Here is an 18,112-nt window from a genome sequence, read left to right as displayed (position 1 = left end):
TCCTTCAATCTCCATTACCTAAACCAAAACCATTCATCATTGATGAATCCAGATGTTAGGCACCGGCACATGATTTTTACCTGAATCCAAAAAAGGTTTACTGTGCCACCTATGGAAGCAGTACCTCAGTTAATTCCATCACAGCAAAATGTATAGAAGGCCAATGGAAAGATCAAGAGACAACAACAGCAAAATGCATTTATATTGCAACTTTAATGTTGTACAATATCCCAAGGCACTTCACATGAGCATCAACAAATAAAAATCGACACTGAGCCACAAGACAGTATTAAAACAAGTGGCCAAAAGCTTGAATAAAGAGGTAGGTTTTAAAAAGCACCTTAAAGTAGAAGACCAAGGCAAAGAAAGTTCTGGTGGGGAAGTTTAGATCACAAGGCCAAGCAGCTGAAGGCACAACCACCAGTGGCAGAGCATTGGTAGTGATCAATGCTTTAGCATTCTTATAACAGCTCATTGACCTGGAATGTTAACTCTGCTACTCTTACTACAGATGCTGACTGACCTGCAAAGTATTTACAGCATTTCAGGCTTCCAGCATTGACAATATTTTGTCTTTCTCTGTCCATATTGCTGCCCCTTCACTCCACAACATTTTGCCAGCAGTGACTTAGTGAATGGTATCTTTACAAGTCTTCACACTCTTTAGCTAACTATATTGGTGGTAGCATGGACAAAACTATGATGTTAAGATTCCACCTCCCATATAAAAGCAATATTACACTGATAGCATGACCCAGGAATATTGCCCAGGAACACAAATACAATGGACTACATTTTCAAACAATGTCATCATTCATTCAATTTGATTTTAATATTACATACTAGCAATAAATTATCAACCTGGAGTTTGACAGGTTTATGAAGAGTAGGAACTAATGGGGGAAAGAGGTGTGTGTAGTCATGGTGATAGTCCTATAAGTCAGTACAGAAGGAGGTGATTCAGGCCATTGAGTCTGTGCTGTATCTTTAGAAGTGGATTCCAGTTAGTCCCAGTTTCCCGAACTTCTTTCCCCCCTAAAATCCAGCATTTTTTCCCTTCTCAATATTTCTGCTTTCTGAAGCAGCAACCTATCACAGAGCACTGCAATGTCTGAAGCACTCATTTTATAATTCACCATTACCATCTCCGGTTAATTTGCCAATTGCCTTGGAATTATACCCTCCAGCCTTTGCTCCATTATCCAATGGAAAGAGGCATTCCCCTCATAATTGTAAATTCTCTAATTTCCTCGTTGCTTTCTCTGCTCCAAGAGCAAGATGCCCCCATCCTTCTATTTTCCAATTTTTTCCAATTATACTTTGGAATCTATACCCACTATGCTGAACATATCCTCTTTGTAGATATCCTCAATACCACATATACAGCTATGCTTTTGTGATCAAGTTGGAATGATTGGCAGGAAAGGTGTCACACCACCGGCAGATTTTTCAAATGTTTACCTGTATCACTAATTATACATGCTTCACTCTTAATAACACTCTTGTCTTTATGCTTTTAAACAGCAAAGCAGTACTGAGGAAATCCTGTACCATTTGAAGCTGTGTGTTAGGCAATCAATCCAAATCCGTTCATTCTGGTCTTCATAGTCCTGATGAATGGTCATTTGACCTGACACACCGACACCATCACAGTTGCTACCTGGTCTTTTAAGTAGTCCCAGTATTTTCTGCTTTATTCCAGTTTATTCTCTCAGGTGGATGTAAAAGATCTTTTGGCACATTTCAAAGAGCAAGGAATTAGGTGTGGTGGCCTGGCCAATACTCATTCCTCAACCAACAACGTTAAAACATTTTATCACAAAGGTTATTTTTGGAAGCTTGCTATGTGTAAATAGATTGCTTCATTTCCTGTATTGTGATGGTGTAACAGACTTAGTGGTACAGTCACACAACATGGAAATAGGTCCCTCAGTCCATCGCATCTATTCTGACCATCAGCCACTCATTTACATGACTCCTACATGCATCCCATTATATTCTTCCCACATTCCCATCAACTTCCTGCAAATTCTATCACTTACCTATACGTCAGGGACAATTTTCAGTGGCCAGTTAACATAACAGCCACAAATGCTGGAGGAGCTTGGCAGGCCAGGCAGCATCTATGGAAAAAAGTACAGTCAACTAAGTCTTGGCCCGAAACGTCGACTGTACTTTTTCCTGTAGATGCTGACTGGCCTGCTGAGTTCCTCCAGCATTTTGTGTGTGTTGCTCGGATTTCCAGCATCTGCAGATTTGTTTTGCCCCAATGCACTGTGCTTCATTTCATTTTTTAATATTTTTGTGTGTGTGACCATCTGAAAGGTCTTTGAAAAGTCCAAAAATCACACCTATTAGTTCATCCTTATCTAATCTGAGAGCTACAACCTCAAAAATTTCTAATCCATTTATCAAACACGATTTCCTTTTCATGACTCCATGCTGACTCTGCCAACCTTGTTCTTATTTTCTAAGTGCCCTATTACCATTTCTTTAATAATAGATTCCAGCATTTTCAATACAAGGGGCGGATCTGAATTTCCCTGTTTTCTCTTTCCTTCCTTTCAAAAACGATAGGGTTATATTTGCTATATTTGCAACATATGGAAAACATTTTAGATTGATGGAATTTTAGAACATGGCAATCAGTGGAAAAATCAACTTTTCTATCGGCACCCTTTCAAAACCATAAGATACAGACCATTAGGCCATGCAAATTTATCATGCTTCAGTTCAGTTCCTTTTTTATGAATGTTAATATTTCACCTCCTCATTCACCCCAAACCCACAGCTATCCAATATTTCCTGGACGTTTTATGCCCTAGAAACCATTTTCCCTTCCCAATGTAATTTCTCCTCTTTGTCTTTCATAGACCCACACTAATTTTAGCTATTTTTTACACATCTATATCAGGTCTTACAATCTCTTTTTTCCTCACTATATTACTCTTGTACCCACTCTCTTCTTATCAAATGAACATCTCATCTTCCATCCAGATGAAAGGCTTTGACCTGAACTATCGACTGTACATTTCCCTCGATTGATACTGTCTGATCTGCTGAGTGTCTCCAACGTTTTGTGTGTTGCTCCACGTTCCAGCATCTGCAGTCTCCTGTGTTTCTCTTATTAATGCCTTGGTTCTCTTTCTGCTGGATTCTGAAATATTCCCAATCCTCAGGCATATTACTGTCTTTTGGAATATTTTTAGCCTTTTGTTTTGATTTAATATTATCTTTAATTTCTCTTGACAATCTGTACCATTTTTTATGGCTTGAATGAATAATGTTTCTCAGAACCTACATATTAATTCCATAACTGTTGGCCCTTTATTTAATGTTACCCCTGAGGGATTTGGGAGTTTCACAGTTTGACATCCTAAGGAAGGAGCACTTCAGGAAAGATCTGGTGCAGCGAATCTTGATTTTAGTGTGAGGACATTGGGAGGAAGTGGAGTGCTTGGGGTGTAGCAGCATTGTAAACCGAGCAGCCCCAAACATCTGAACAACCTTAACTATTAATGTTTCATTCAGGAATACAAGAAAGGTAAAGTTAGCTACCCAAAAACTAAAAAAAAAACAAACCTTGGCAAAATATTAAATTTGCAGACAACTTGATATAGCCCCGTTCACAAGTGAGCCATTCTGCCTTGGTGACTATTGAATCTAGAGCATCATGCAGCAACTAAACGTATATTGTATCAAACCAGAATACACAGAAATTAAAACAACACTCTTACTAGTTTAACTGCATTCTGTTTCAGTGTTCTAGTATTGGAATAAACAACTAGTTCCAGTTACTATGTTAACTCAAGGAAGAATTCACAGACTACAGAAATCATTTAATTTATTAGAGCTGTGGTAGATGTTTGAAGGAGACACCTGATTGGTCCTATTCCCCTGTTCTTTTCTGCTACTATGCAAATACATCCATTTAAATAGTTACCTAAATCTTTTTATAAAATTATTGCTGTGTCTGCTTTCAGCATTCTTCAAGACAGACATTCCACACGATAGCCAGTTACCATGATAACCAAATACTCCGCTTCCCTTCTTTTTTTTAAGGTTTGGCAGCAGGGAGTACTGATACCGCATTATAAAACTTGTATTATTTTCTCATCTAATGCAAATTAGTTTCTATACATTTGTGTTGATAATATTTCCAAAGAAAATTTTATCACAGATCAAGCAGAGATTCCATCACCTAATTCACAGCTGCCATTCAAAGCACATGGTCAGATGTAATAAAGGTCAATAATCTGAGTGGGTACATCCACTGAGCAGTTTATTTCCTTCAATAGCTACTGGACTACACAAAACAGTTTTAATTCCAGCTAGGTCAAAGTTTTAGGTAAGTTTCTTTAGGGTGAAGCAGATGGCCTTGGTCAGACCGAGAGAGATTGGCCATTGCTCTTATTTAGCAAACCTTCATAGGCACAAAAATAATGAATGCTGGGGATGTTCGGCAGATCAGGCAGTATCCGTGGAAGAGGAAACAGAAGTAATGTTTCCGATAAACTATCTTTCATTAGCACATTTTATCATAGTTCAGATAAAAGTCATCAATCTAGTAGGCTAATTCTGCTTCACTTCCTTGAAATGTGGCCTGAGTTGCTAAGTATCCCCAGCATTCTTTCTTTTAATTTCAGATTTCTGCAGATTTCATCTGCAGGATTATTATTTCTTCCTTTTTGCATCCTCAACTGGTAATTTGTCTGGAAGTGGGGGAGTGGAGAACTGGAGAAGGTTATGGAGAAAAGAAATACTTGGCTGTGATCAAGCACCTTCCTATATCTGCAGTTTAATTGTCTTTTGACAAGACAAAGATAGGCAATGTAACTTTATTTGAATTTGGAGACCAGCAGCAGTGAAGGGAAGGGCCAGTTTAGCTGAAGGGGCCATTATAACATGAGGTGACCAGTGGAAGTACTATGAATTCATGAGAAAATTGGACCTTGTTTTCTATATTTTTTCATTCTTCATAATAAACTTCACATGTGGGGGGAAAAGATCCCAAGAAGTCTGAAACCTAAAACCTGTTAAGGTTAGCTTACAAGTTCTGGTTCTTCTGGTCCCAGTAGTGCTTGGTTGATTGATTGCAAGCAGCTATTTGGCTGGTTGTCCTGCCTGACACTTAACACTTAGTGCAGCATTTGTTGGTGTGAAGTAGCTTGGTGATGGGGCAGCCTGTGGTATACAATGGGTATACAATAGGTGGTCCGACATAGCATTTATTTTATATTAACTTTTTTTTAGAGATACGGCACAGTAATAGGACCTTCTGGCCCAACGAGCCCATGCTATCCAATTCCACCCATGTGACCAATTAACCTACTGTACTGACCCGTACGTCTTTGGAATGTGGGAGGAAACTGGAGCACCCGGAGGAAACCCACATGGTCGCAGGGAGAATGTACAAACTCCTTACAGCCCGCGGCAGGAAATGAACCTGGGTCGCTGGTGCTGAAATAACGTTATGCTATTGTGCCACCCTGGTAAGGAAGGGTATTTTTCAGGTGGCCACAGGATGCAGTTTGCCAAACTCCCTCTCACTATTTTCCTCATGTAAAAGTTATTGTAAGTACCTGTCCTATCGAAGGGTCTCGGCCCGAAACGTCGACTGTACCTCTTCCTATAGATGCTGCCTGGCCTGCTGCGTTCACCAGCATTTTTTTGTGTGTGTAGATTGTAAGTACCATTCCTGTCCCCAGTAGTGTTAATAGGCTTCAAGCAAGAAGAAACAGCCGTCTCTTACCCTACAGATGGGATTCAGGTTTTCAAAGGAAATCTATGGATAAGTGAGTTAGATAGGTTGAACATCCTCTCCCACTGGAAACCAATGTTATCGTGTACCACTGTCAAGCATAAGTAATGAAATTATTTTTTGCCTTCACTTTGTCAGAGCCTCTTAGTAAGTCATTCACTGTGAGGCATAAGCGGTAGATGTTGACCTAGCAGTGTGAGGATTGGGAACATAAAACTAATCCCTCCTTAGCAGTGCTCACTCACAATCTGACCAGATTCACCTCAACAACTTTCTACCTACAACAGCTCTTCCTGCCCCACTTCCTGCAGGAAGCAAAGTCAGGATCGTATCCTTGAAGACTGAAGCTTTGATTCATAATGAAATTATCAGAAGAATATTCTAATGGGTAAAGGGAAACAACAAAATCCTGTTCACAGAAAGCTTTGGAAGTTGAAAAGTTTGAGCAACAATTGGCAAACCTTCTAGCTGACTAATAAAAAAATTGAAATAGATGTCACTAACACCACAGTGACATACGTCTCATCTTTATGTCTTGACAGCCACCAAGATGAAAGAGATTTGCAAACTGTTCCTTGCTCGTCGTCGAACCTTGAAGGTACATCATGACCAACCATCCAGTCAAACTCTCATTAAGTTCTGGACGAGATTTCCAGAATTCACATTTAAGAGGAGAAGCAGAGGCCACAGCACTCCATGCAGATCTCCAGGCAGTCTGCCGACTCGCAGCACGCATCCACGATCCCGCAGTCTGGATCGCAGGGCAAGTCACAGGCCGCACATTCCTCGGAGCCGCAGCAGAAGCAGCAGCAGGAGGTGTCGGAGGTGCAGGAGCCGCAGGTCGCGCAGTCTAGTACGATATTGCACAGGGTGAGGAACTGGCAGAAAAGGCAGGCTAGAATACAGTGCACGCAGCAGTCTAAGGGAGTGAGAGTGAGAGAAAGAGAGATTAGAGTTGTTCATCACTTTGACTCTGACTAATAAAGGTCATCTACGTGTGTGTTCCATCTGCAGACAATATTAGAGCCAAGTCCAGTTCTATTCCCAACCAGTGCACAGTGAGATCACAGGGCAGAGATCACGAGCAGAATCTACGACTGATCTCTTCTCTCTAATTTAGGACTTATTTATGGTAAATCTGGGTTCAGAAACTTTACTTATTTTCACACTCTCTAACATGGGAGTCATTGGTAAGGAACTGGGAGAGGAACCTTGGCTAATAACCCTCCGTCTAACCCAAAGTTCAGCAGACAACACTAGAGTGCTGGAATCCTATGGATTTCCTTTCTTTCTAAACTAGGATAGCAAATCATGTACAGGACACTTGGCAGATTTTCCGTCCCTCTACACGAGGGGTCAATGGGTGGTAATCTGGAGTTGGGAATGGGCTTATTTCTGTGCTCCATCTAATAGAGTATGTCCTTAGTGTTACTTTAATTGACTGATCAAGAAGTTCGGATTGTGTCTGAGCATGTGGAGATCTCAGAGCCTTATTTTGTTCATAAATTCCGTGTTTTCTGAGGTGAACTGCTTCCATCCATGAGAAAACCAATTTCTACTTGAAAATACTTTCTCACACTTAATCAGTGCTTCCAGTTTCTACCCCAATGGTTTCTGTGGCAGTGTTAAACCCCACTGCACCCTAGTAACCATGTGTCTTCCTGGCAGTAACAGACTGATCAACCCTAAGTGCCGTCCTGATTCAGCCCTCACTGACTTTCCGGTCTCATCCGCTTTCTAGGGAGTCAGATAGTTTCTCAATGATGCTCACAGGCAGCTATTCTTCTTCTTCTTGGTCCCTTAGCTCCCATGGAGCATGGGCCATTGAGGACCTCCCGTCTCCATCGTCCAGAGTCGATGGTATGAAACGTTTCTGCAATCCATTGTACCCAATGTACGGGACCGGACTTATCCCTTTCCACTGCTCACGATGGAGACATAGGGTGGACTTGCTGGTGGGCACCTATGCTGCTAACCTATCCCACAAGACCAAATGATGTAGGAGCAGAAGTAGGCCATTCAGCCCATCGAGTCTGCTCTGCCATTCAATCATGGGCTGATCCAACTCTTCCAGTCATCCCCACTCCCCTGCCTTCTCCCCATACCCTTTGATGCCCGGGTTAATCAAGAACCTATCTAACTCTGCCTTAAATGCACCCAATGACAAGGCCTCCACAGCTGCGTGTGGCAACAAATTCCATAGATTTACTACCCTCTGACTAATTTCTCTGCACCTCTGTTCTAAATGGACATCCTTCATCCTGACGTCTTGCCCTCTTGTCCTGGACTCCCATACCATGGGAAATAACTTTGCCATATCTAATCTGTTCAGGCCTTTTAACATTTGGAATGTTTCTATGATATCCTCCCTCATTCTCCTGAACTCCAGGAAACATAGCCCAAGAGCTGCCAGACATTCCTCATACAGTAACCCTTTCATTCCTGGAATCATTCTCGTGCATCTTCTCTGAACCTTGTCCAATGTCAGTATATTCTTTCTAAAATAAGGAGCCTAAAACTCCACACAATACTCTAAGTGTAGTCTCACGAGTGCCTTATAGAGTCTCAACATCACCTCCTTGCTCTTATATTCTATACCTCTAGAAATGAATGCCAATATTGCATTTGCCTTCTTCACCACCGACTCAACCTGGAGGTTAATCTTTAGGGTATCCTGCACAAGGTCTCCTTTGCATCTCTGCATTTTGAATTCTCTCCCTATCTAAATAATAGTCTACCCGTTTATTTCTTCCACCAAATTGCATGACCATACACTTTCCAACATTGTATTTCATTTGCCACTTCTTTGCCCATTCCCTTAAAGTTTAAGGCTTAAACTATCCAAGTCTCTTTGCAGGCTCTCCGTTTCCTCAACACTACCCACTCCTCCACCTATCTTTGTATCACTGGCAAATTTAGCCACAAATCCATTAATCCCATAGTCCAAATCACTGACATATATCGTAAAAAGCAGCGGTCCCAACACCGACCCCTGTGGAACTCCACTGGTAACCAGCAACCAGCCAGAATAGGATCCCTTTACTCCCACTCTCTGTTTTCTGCTGACCAGCCAATGCTCCACCCACGCTAGTAACTCCCCTGTAATTCCATGGGATCTGAGCTTGCTAAGTAGCCTCATGTGCGGCACATTGTCAAAGGCCTTGTGAAAATCCAAGTACACCACATCTACTGCATCTCCTTTGTCTATCCTGCTTGTACTTTCCTCAAAAAATTGCAGTAGGTTAATCAGGCAGGATTTTCCTTTCAGAAAACCATGCTGGCTTTGCCCTATCTTGTCATGTGTCTCCGTAATCTCTTCCCTAACAATCCATTCCAACAACTTCCCAACCACCGATGTCAGGCTAACAGGTCTATAGTTTCCTTTCTGCTGTCTCTCACCCTTCTTAAATAGCGGAGTAACATTGGCAATTTTCCCAGTCATCCGGTACAATGCCAGAATCTATCAATTCTTGAAAGATCATTGTTAATGCCTCTGCAATCTCTCCAGCTAATTCCTTCAGAACCTGAGGGTGCATTCCATCAGGTCCAGGAGATTTATACACCCTCAGACCATTAAGCTTCCTGAACACCTTCTCAGTCATAATTTTCACTGTACATACTTCACTTCCCTGACACTCTTGAACGTCTGGTATTCTGCAGATGTCTCCTACTGTGAAGACCGATGCAAAATACGCATTCAGTTCCTCTGCCATCTCTGCGTCTCTCATTACAATATCTCCAGTGTCATTTTCTATTGGTCCTACATCTACCCTCAACTCTCTTTTACCCTTTATATATTTAAAAAAGCTTTTAGTATCTTCTTTGATATTAGCTGCCAGCTTCCTTTCATAACTCATTTTTTCCTTCCTAATGACCTTCTTAGTTTCCTTCTATAAATTTTTAAAAGCTTGCCAATCCTCTATCTTCCCACTAGCTTTGGCTTCCTTATATGCCCTCCCTTTTACTCTTACTTTGGCTCTGACTTCACTCGTCAGCCACGGTAGTGTCCTTCCTCAATTCGAAAATTTCTCTTACTTGGAATATATCTGTCCTGCACTTCCCTCATTTTTCACATTTTGCTGCTCTGCTGTCCTTCCTGCTAGTGTCTCTTTCCAGTCAACCTTGGCCAGGTCTCCTCTCAAGCCACTGTAATTTCCTTTATTCCACTGAATTCCTTTATTTCTTTATTCCTTTTGTCTTTCACTTGTTTAATTTAGTCAATCTAGCGACACTCTTAAAATTAGGTTTGTGAGGAATAAGACTCTGAACATTATAGATATTTACTTAATCCAACACATTATAAGAAGCCACACCATAACGAGTTGGCCCCATTGTTTTCAATGAGCATTTCTTTCTCCGGGACAAAGCTGAGGGTTATCTATATTATTGCCTGCAGGACAAAGCTGAGGGTTATCTATATTATTACCTGCAATCCAAGGCTTCAATGCATATGTAAAAGATCATGGATTTCTGTAACTTGCTGGCTGCTATTTGCCAGTGATTTCCCAATTGTACTCTGATAGTGCACTTATTATGAAGTCTAGCAAAGGAGAACAATTCCCGAGACCCACAAAGCAGAACTAGGACAAAGAACTGGTGTAGGTCTCACCCATTGGTAGGCGGTCTCCTATATTGATTAAACTGGGGAGAAATAGTAGGGAGGGATTAAGTGCTATTATTTTCCGGTGGTTCTCTAATTCTTTGAAATTATAAAGATGCTTTTAAAATGCGGTTTTGTGTTTAGCACTTTTTACATTTAGAATTTTAAAGTGATCCATGTTTTAACATTCTTGAATATATTCCAATACAATCAGGAACATTCAAAAATATTTTTAGTGTTTTGACAGCTTGACAGTCAAATGAACTAAGGGATTGGGTCAGTTACCTGTAAGATGTCTTGGCCAAACTTTCACAGATGTGGCTTGTTCTGCCTTTACCCACATGACAGGATCTGGAAGAAGTGTCTGGCCTCATTCTCAGCTTGAGCTACCAGTTTGCAGCAACTTCTCACCATGGCATTGCTTGAGGTGAGTTTGACCTACCAGTGGTGGCATGACCTTGGCCATTCTGTTTACCGGTCATTGCTTTATGGTAAAGTATGTATGTTAATAAAATGAAATACCCATGCCAGAGATTCTCACCTTCCTCTGCGTCAGAAGGGATCTGAGATGCTGTTGACCTGGAACTGGATTTGCTCTTCTTACTGCTGTGGCTGTTGATGGACGAGTAGGACTGCAGTTTGCCATGCTTGTAGTGCGAGGTTGATGGTGCCGAGTGTGCCACAGCACTGCTGTGCACTCTGGGTCCAACTGGAGAGAGGGTAACTGGACTCTGTGGCTTGTAAGCAGCTTCAGAGATGGTGCTGTTTGGCTGGGTGTCCTGTCTAACAGCATTTTGTGATGACACAGGGCCTACGGCAACCTTTCCTGGCGTGAAGTAACTTGTTGAAGGGGTAGGCTGCGGTTGACCTTTAGACAAGAGAAAATAAAAGAAGCTTTAATCTCCAGTATTAACTCCAGCTGGAAGGACAAAGGCAGTAAGCAAACAGGACTCTCACCAATCTCCCCCTTACGTCACTCACCTAACCCAGAGACCAGGGTTTCTTAACTGGGGTTCTGTGGAACCCTAGCATCCTGTGAGAGGTCGCTAACGGTTCCATGAGAGATCATGATTAAAAGAAATAAAGTTTTTTTTTTAACTTTCTGCAATGCTGGAGCTCACAGTGGTGGGCAGTGACCGAACTGCCCCATAAGCGATCTCAGGCCAGTATGACAGTGCGCAGGTGGACCGTGTTTATTTGGTTGAGTTCATTTTCAGTTTTTGTCACAAGATAGGGGAGGCCGTTGATAATTGGTGAGTGCAGTATTGCACGGAGGGGAGGATGGTAGGCTTTTGAGGAGCGTGAAGTGCATTTTCCGAGCATTGAATGGGCTCACCTAAATTGGGCTGTGACGTCAGCCTCTCCCGCTCAAATTACCTACCCCAATTCCTCTTATGTACCGCCAACTTACTTATGGGAGTGAACAAACTTCCAGTGTAGTAGGAAATTGGAGGGAAATTTTCATTCTAAAGATGGACCAGTGTGGTGATTTTTGAAGAGGAGGTGTGAGATGGAAGAGCAGGATTCTAGGCCTGGACCTACAGACAAACCTGATAAGGTTAGTGATGAAGAATTACAATATTCTGGTCATTTCACTGCACCAGTGCAACAATGGACACAAAAAAGTCCATCTTTACAATGAAAGCTACTGATCAATGGGTTTTACATGGACTGGTGATCCAAGTTGGCCTATTCCATTGTGCCAAGTCTGTGGCAAACAACTTTCACGTGTAGCAATGGCTCCAGCAAAATTGAAAAGACACTGAACTACAAATCACAGCTGTATGGCAAGAAAATTGCTGACTGTTTGAAATGACTCTTGGAATCTTAAAACAAACAGATTAAAGCTTTTGAAAATAAAGTCACAGTCAGAAAAAAGAAACAGGAAGCATGTTATTTAGTAGTTTTAAGAGCAATTCACTTGACAATATTTTTAAAAAACTGGGCAAAGAGCACACCAATCTCTTGCTACATACAGAAACCAGTGGCTTAGCAGAGGACGAATTCTCAACAGGGTGTTTGAGCTGAAAGGTGAATTGCAGAAGTACTTTCAAGAAAACAGTAGGCTAGATTTTGCTGAGTGCTTTGAAGATGAAGAATGGCTGCAGAAACTAGCCTACTTAGCAGGCATTTTTCATCATATGAACCAACTGAAATGGAGAAAATGTTTTAACTTCAAGTGACAAGATTCTTGGATTTAAAAGGAAACTAGATCGTTGGCAAAAGGAAACCTTGAAATGTTTCCACTGCTGCTTGGACTGAGAGTGAAGAAGGATATCAGAAAGTCTCGACTCTTATTGAAAACCACCTGGAAAAACTGCAGAACAAAACTGAACGGTATTTTTCCTCCTTTTCAATACAAGTGTATGACTGTGAGAGGGACCCTTTCTCTGAATCTTCTGCTCAGCCTGAGAACTGGACTTTGAGAGAAGAAGAAGAACTTTGTGAGATACACTCTGATCATGCACTCAAGATGAGAATTACTGACCTGTCCCTGGGCAAGTTCTGGGTTTTTGTGAAAGAAGAGTATCCTGCCATTCATAGGAAAACAACAAACATCTTGCTGCAGTTTTCAACTTCTTACATGTGTGAGCAAGCTTTTTCTTGTTTAAAAAGCATCAAGAGCAAGGATATTTATTGCTTATTTATTCATTATTATTATTACTATTACTACTTTTTTCTTTCTTTTTGTATTTGCAGTTTGTTGTCTTTTGCTCGCTGGTTGTCCAGCCTGTTGGTGTGATCTTCCATTAATTCTGTAACAATTATTGGATTTATTGAGCATGCCCACAGGAAAACGAATCTCAGGTGTGTATATGGTGACATATAGGTGCTTAGATAATAAATTTACTTTGAATTTTGATGCCACGAACTGTTTCTGTCACAAATACATGGAAGCATATAGTGAAATCCATTGTTTGTGTGAAGTCAAATCAGCTAGGATTGGGTATGGCAGCCCACAAGTGTCACCACACTTCTAGCGCCAACAGAGCATGTCTACAGTTCACTAACCCTAACCACACACTGTATATCTTTTGGTATGTGGGAGGAAACCGGCACACCCAGCGGGAACCTACGTATGTGGTGATAGGAAGAACATAGAAATTCCTTATAGACAGCGGGGTCTCTGAACTTACAGCTGGTGCTGTAAGTCGTTGTTTTAACCGATACAATACCGTGCCAAGCCATGTAAAGCAGCTGGAAGCATAATTTCCTCATCATTACTGGGGAAAAACATCCTGAATTTTCCGACCAGACTATTTTGTTAGCGTATCTTTACCACCTGAACTGAAACTTCAACAAATACTTCACTATCACGATTAAATGGGTCAACCTGATCCTGGCAGTAAGTGCCAAGTTTATCAGTTATGCCAAAAGTGGAAAGCTAAATCAGACGAGAAGGTCACTATTCAAAACAATCTACAAGTGGATTTCTTTCTGGAATCACACAAAGCAGATACTGATTACCATTTTGAACAATTTGATGTCTAATTTCAGTAAAAGGGACTGAAAAGGACAAAGGACAAAGGAAAAAAGGCAAAAAGCTCCCTAATTGTTTAGTAGGTGATTTTTTAAATGGTAAACATTCTTCCTTGGATCATTTTGCAGTGGGAGTGTCGTACTAATGATATTAAAACAATTCAGAATTAAAACTGCAGCTGACCTCCTGCCCAAAGTCCCATTGCCCCACGATATGTCCACCTTCTTGACATGTCTGACTGGGCATTGGTTAGGCATCAGAAACTGTTTCAAGACAACCTTTCTAGCAACCTATGCAAGACTTCATAATAATATCCATATATAATGATACCAAGAGCCCAATCAACATTTCCTACCTCATGGTTATAATTTCATATAAAATTATGAAAGGGATAGATAAGAGAGAGGCAGGAAAGTTATTTCCACTGGTAGGTGAGACTAGAAATAGGAGACAGCCTCAAGATTCAGGGGAGTAGATCTGAGACGGAGATGAGGAACTGCTTTTCCCAGAGAGCGGTGAATCTGTGGAATTCTCTGCCCAATGAAGCAGTGGAGGCTACCTCAGTAAATATATTTAAGACAAAGTTGGATAGATTTTTGCATAGTAGGCGAATTAAGGGTTATGGGGAAAAGGCAGGTAGGTGGAGGTGAGTCCATGGCCAGATCAGCCATGATCTTAATGAATGGCAGAGCAGGCTCGATGGGCCAGATGGACTACTCCTTCTCCTATTTCTTACGTTCTTATGGTACACCCTGAGGCACTGAAGTGAGTTCAATTATCAGCAAGGAGGAAAGACCACGTCACGTACCACAAAACTGTGAAGAACACCCATATGCAACAATGCTACACTCCCTCAGTACTGAGGTTAAAGCATTGCAAAACCCCCTCAGAAACTCTCAGTGTTGGTCCACTAATAAAGCCATCCCCTCACAGCACTGACTATCTGCACTGCAACATTACCTCAGTATTAACCTACAGGTACTTTAGCATTCTCTCAACCCTGACTTTGTGTCTCCATGTCAGAAACCCACAGTGCCAGTCCACTGACAGAGTAGCGCCCCTCAGAAAATGAAACCGGGAGGGTAAGTCTTGGGCTGGACACTGAGAAGAGGTCAATTGTCAGCAAGCAGGAAAGGCCATACCAGGTAGCAAAAAAACTGGAAGAAAAATTTAGGTAAGAACATCTACATCCTGACACCGTGATACCCTCAGTACTGATCCTCAGATAGTGCAGCACGCCCTCAGTACCGAACCTCTGATAATGTAGCACACGCTCTGCACTGACCCTCAGACATTGCGTACTCTTTCAGAGCTGATGCTCTGACATGACACTACACTCTAGGCACTGACCTTCAGAATGTGCGGCACTCCCTCAACAATGGCCTTCCGACAGTGTGACACCCCATCGGCAATGGCCTTCCGACAGTGTGGCACTTCCTCAACAATGGCAGTACCACACCCGCTCAACATTGACCCTCTCTCAATGCTGCAGTCCCCTCCCCGATTATTGTTTCTCAGACATTAATACCAAATGGACTATCCATCAGTGTGGCAGACACTCGGTATTGCACTGGAATTTTTGTTCACTCAAATCCTTGATTCTGGATTGACCCTACAATTTTTTAAATGCAGAAGACAAGGTATCACCCACAGAGATGTGCAAACAGGTACAGCTAATGAGATTTCAATTAAAAAGCCCTGCATGTCCAAGGTGAGATAATGGTTCCTGAATCCTGATTGAATTAATATGGCCCCATTTTATACAAATACACTACATTATCTGCCTGTGCTAATTAAAAGCTGTGCATTGGAGAGAATATAAAGACCCTGGGAAACTGAAATCAATCATCTCACTTCACATCAAGTCACTCGAGCAATTTAATTTTAACTTTTTAATTTAAGAAACATTCTGTGGTTGGTTCCAACCTGAATCAATTTGCTTTGCATTACTGAGCACTGCAGTTCTGCTCCTCACTTCCATCTGGTTTGGATACTTTATTCAACGGTTTAACTTTCTCTGCCCTCTCCTGTCCCCACTGTCTTTTCCGAGCTTGCACCACTGGGGGTTCTCAGTCAGCGGTGCCTGAGAATGGTCAGTTTTTGTTTTAATTATAAATGGGAGATCAGGAGCATTAATAAGAGAAAGGAGAATGGGAGGGATAACTCCTGGCCTGGACCTTGCTGACCTCCAAGAGGACCACAACCTTGCCTTAGGGCTCGGAGGCTTGCGTGCCTCAGTGACCTGGAGAGCTATGTTGGTTGGAGTCAGAGCTTTACGCTTTGGCTCTTGGTCGGATCATCTATGCCAAACAGGTCAAAGGGTAGAGGCCAGACTAATAGTAGTCCACCAGTCCTCTAGGTTTGGGGGGGGTTCAGCTCACGGCTAACCACCCTGACTGGTAAAACGAAATAGCCACGGAAACAGCAACACAGAATCTTTCTACATCTGAGTGCGACAGTCTCCACCCAGAACTTGAATGACTGACAGCAGCTACGGACGCGATGAACACTGCCAGAGATGGAGGACCTTCACTGCTGCCCTAAACACCAGCGGCGTAATGGACAGTACAGAGGACCTTGCTGAGAAAGTAAGAGGAAGCCAAGTTAGTTGATGGCATGAGCAAGTAGACCAGAGCGGAGATAATAACTCATTTGTGGGCTGTTCTGCTTTCACTTGTTGACACTACTCACAGGTTTCAGTCACACTATTAAATTGAGGAAAGAAATCATGGCGAATCATTCAAGGTTTCCAATGATAAACATCCCATTTAGATTTTAGCAAGATCTATCAAATTTGCCTGGTGTCCTCAATGTAATTGTGTGAGCTTTACAGCCTGTCTTTCTAAATTGTGGGTTAGCTAAGCAGCATTAGGGTATAGTGGGCAAAGGTCCATCTCTGTGTTTTAACTTATATTTTTCCTTAAACAAAACAGAATTATAGACATCTATGACACAGAGGGAGGCCACCACGTCCATATCAGCTAATAGCTTATCCTTTCAAATCTCACTTCCTAGGCCTGGATTTAGAGTCTAGTAGGTTACAGCATATAATGTGCATATTTAAATATATTTTTAAGTCCACTATGTTTAAGAGGTAGTTAAGTAGGTATGGCTTTGAAGGACATGGTCTTATCTTCGACAAGTGTGGTTAGTGCAGACGGGCAGAAAACATGGTCATGATGGGCCGAAAGGCCTATTATTATGTTCTACAGCTCCATGATTTCAATGAACCTCAGGATAGACCGAATGAGGTCTCTAGAACATGTTTCACACTCAGAGCAAAACTATAAACCAACGGGTTTACACAATAAGACAACACACAGAATAGGAACAGGATGAAGCATACAATCTCTGACATTCATTTCCATGGATGCTGCCTGGCCTGCTGAGTTCCTGCAGTATCTTGAGTGTATTGCTTTGGATTTCCAGCATCCGTAGACTTCCTCATGTCACACCTACTTGCCAAGGCTGATCTGTCAGCTAAAGCCTAGTGACATTCTCAATCCCCTAAATCACTTACTGGGTCCCCAAATTGGGGTCCACAGATGGTTGCCACGGGCAGCAGTGGAGGCCAAGTCATTGGGTGTATTTAAGGCAGAGATTGATAGGTATCTGAGTAGCCAGGGCATCAAAGGTTATGGTGAGAAGGCGGGGCAGTGGGACTAAATAGGATAAAATGGATCAGCTCATGATAAAATGGCGGAGCAGACTCGATGGGCCGAATGGCCTACTTCTGCTCCTTTGTCTTATGGTCTTATGGTTAATGGTAGGTGGCCATGGCATAAAAATGGTTGGGAACCCCTGAATTAAACAGTGTGGGTGTCCAAAAATCTTAAAGGCAGTCTCATATTTGAATAGCTCAATAATAGCATCCACATTCTTCTGCGGCAGAATTATAACTTCTTGACTGTAAAATAAATCCTGCAATATGACTGGACATTACCATTTCTTTTCCTCAATGGCTTGATAAGGAAGTATTCATGTGCTGTGTATTCACAATCTACTTTTCATGCATGTTTGATGGAAATACACCCTTAGGACTTCCCTAAACATTTCGCTGTCAGTAAAGAACTTTTAGAAACATAGTTCCTGTTATGGAGCAGGAAAAGGGCATACAGAAAGGGCTTACAGATATGGGCCCCAAGACACTGGAAGACATCCTTCTCCAATACAGTAGTTAAATGGAGTCATTTATATTTGACCTGGTACAAGGATTATTTTGTATGTACCACACAGCCTTGTCTCTCTCATACGTAAATTTCACCATTTC

General features: G+C 41.9%; 1 protein-coding gene across 1 annotated transcript in view; it reads right to left on the bottom strand.

Moving 5' to 3' along the window:
* Positions 1–226: 226 nt before the first annotated feature.
* The window catches only part of mdfi (MyoD family inhibitor), a 114,734-nt gene continuing 96,848 nt past the window's right edge, over positions 227–18,112 (bottom strand). The window contains exons 3-4 of the mRNA XM_072278683.1: positions 10,903–11,229; positions 227–6,680 (exon numbers count right to left, since the gene is read on the bottom strand). Of these exons, the coding sequence (XP_072134784.1) occupies positions 6,427–6,680; positions 10,903–11,229 (581 nt within the window). The 3' untranslated portion in view covers positions 227–6,426. The remainder of the gene's footprint in view (positions 6,681–10,902; positions 11,230–18,112) is intronic.

Source organism: Mobula birostris, chromosome 14 (assembly GCF_030028105.1).
Source record: "Mobula birostris isolate sMobBir1 chromosome 14, sMobBir1.hap1, whole genome shotgun sequence".
In the NCBI taxonomy this organism is placed as follows: domain Eukaryota; kingdom Metazoa; phylum Chordata; class Chondrichthyes; order Myliobatiformes; family Myliobatidae; genus Mobula; species Mobula birostris.
This window is presented reverse-complemented; position numbering and strand designations above follow the sequence as displayed.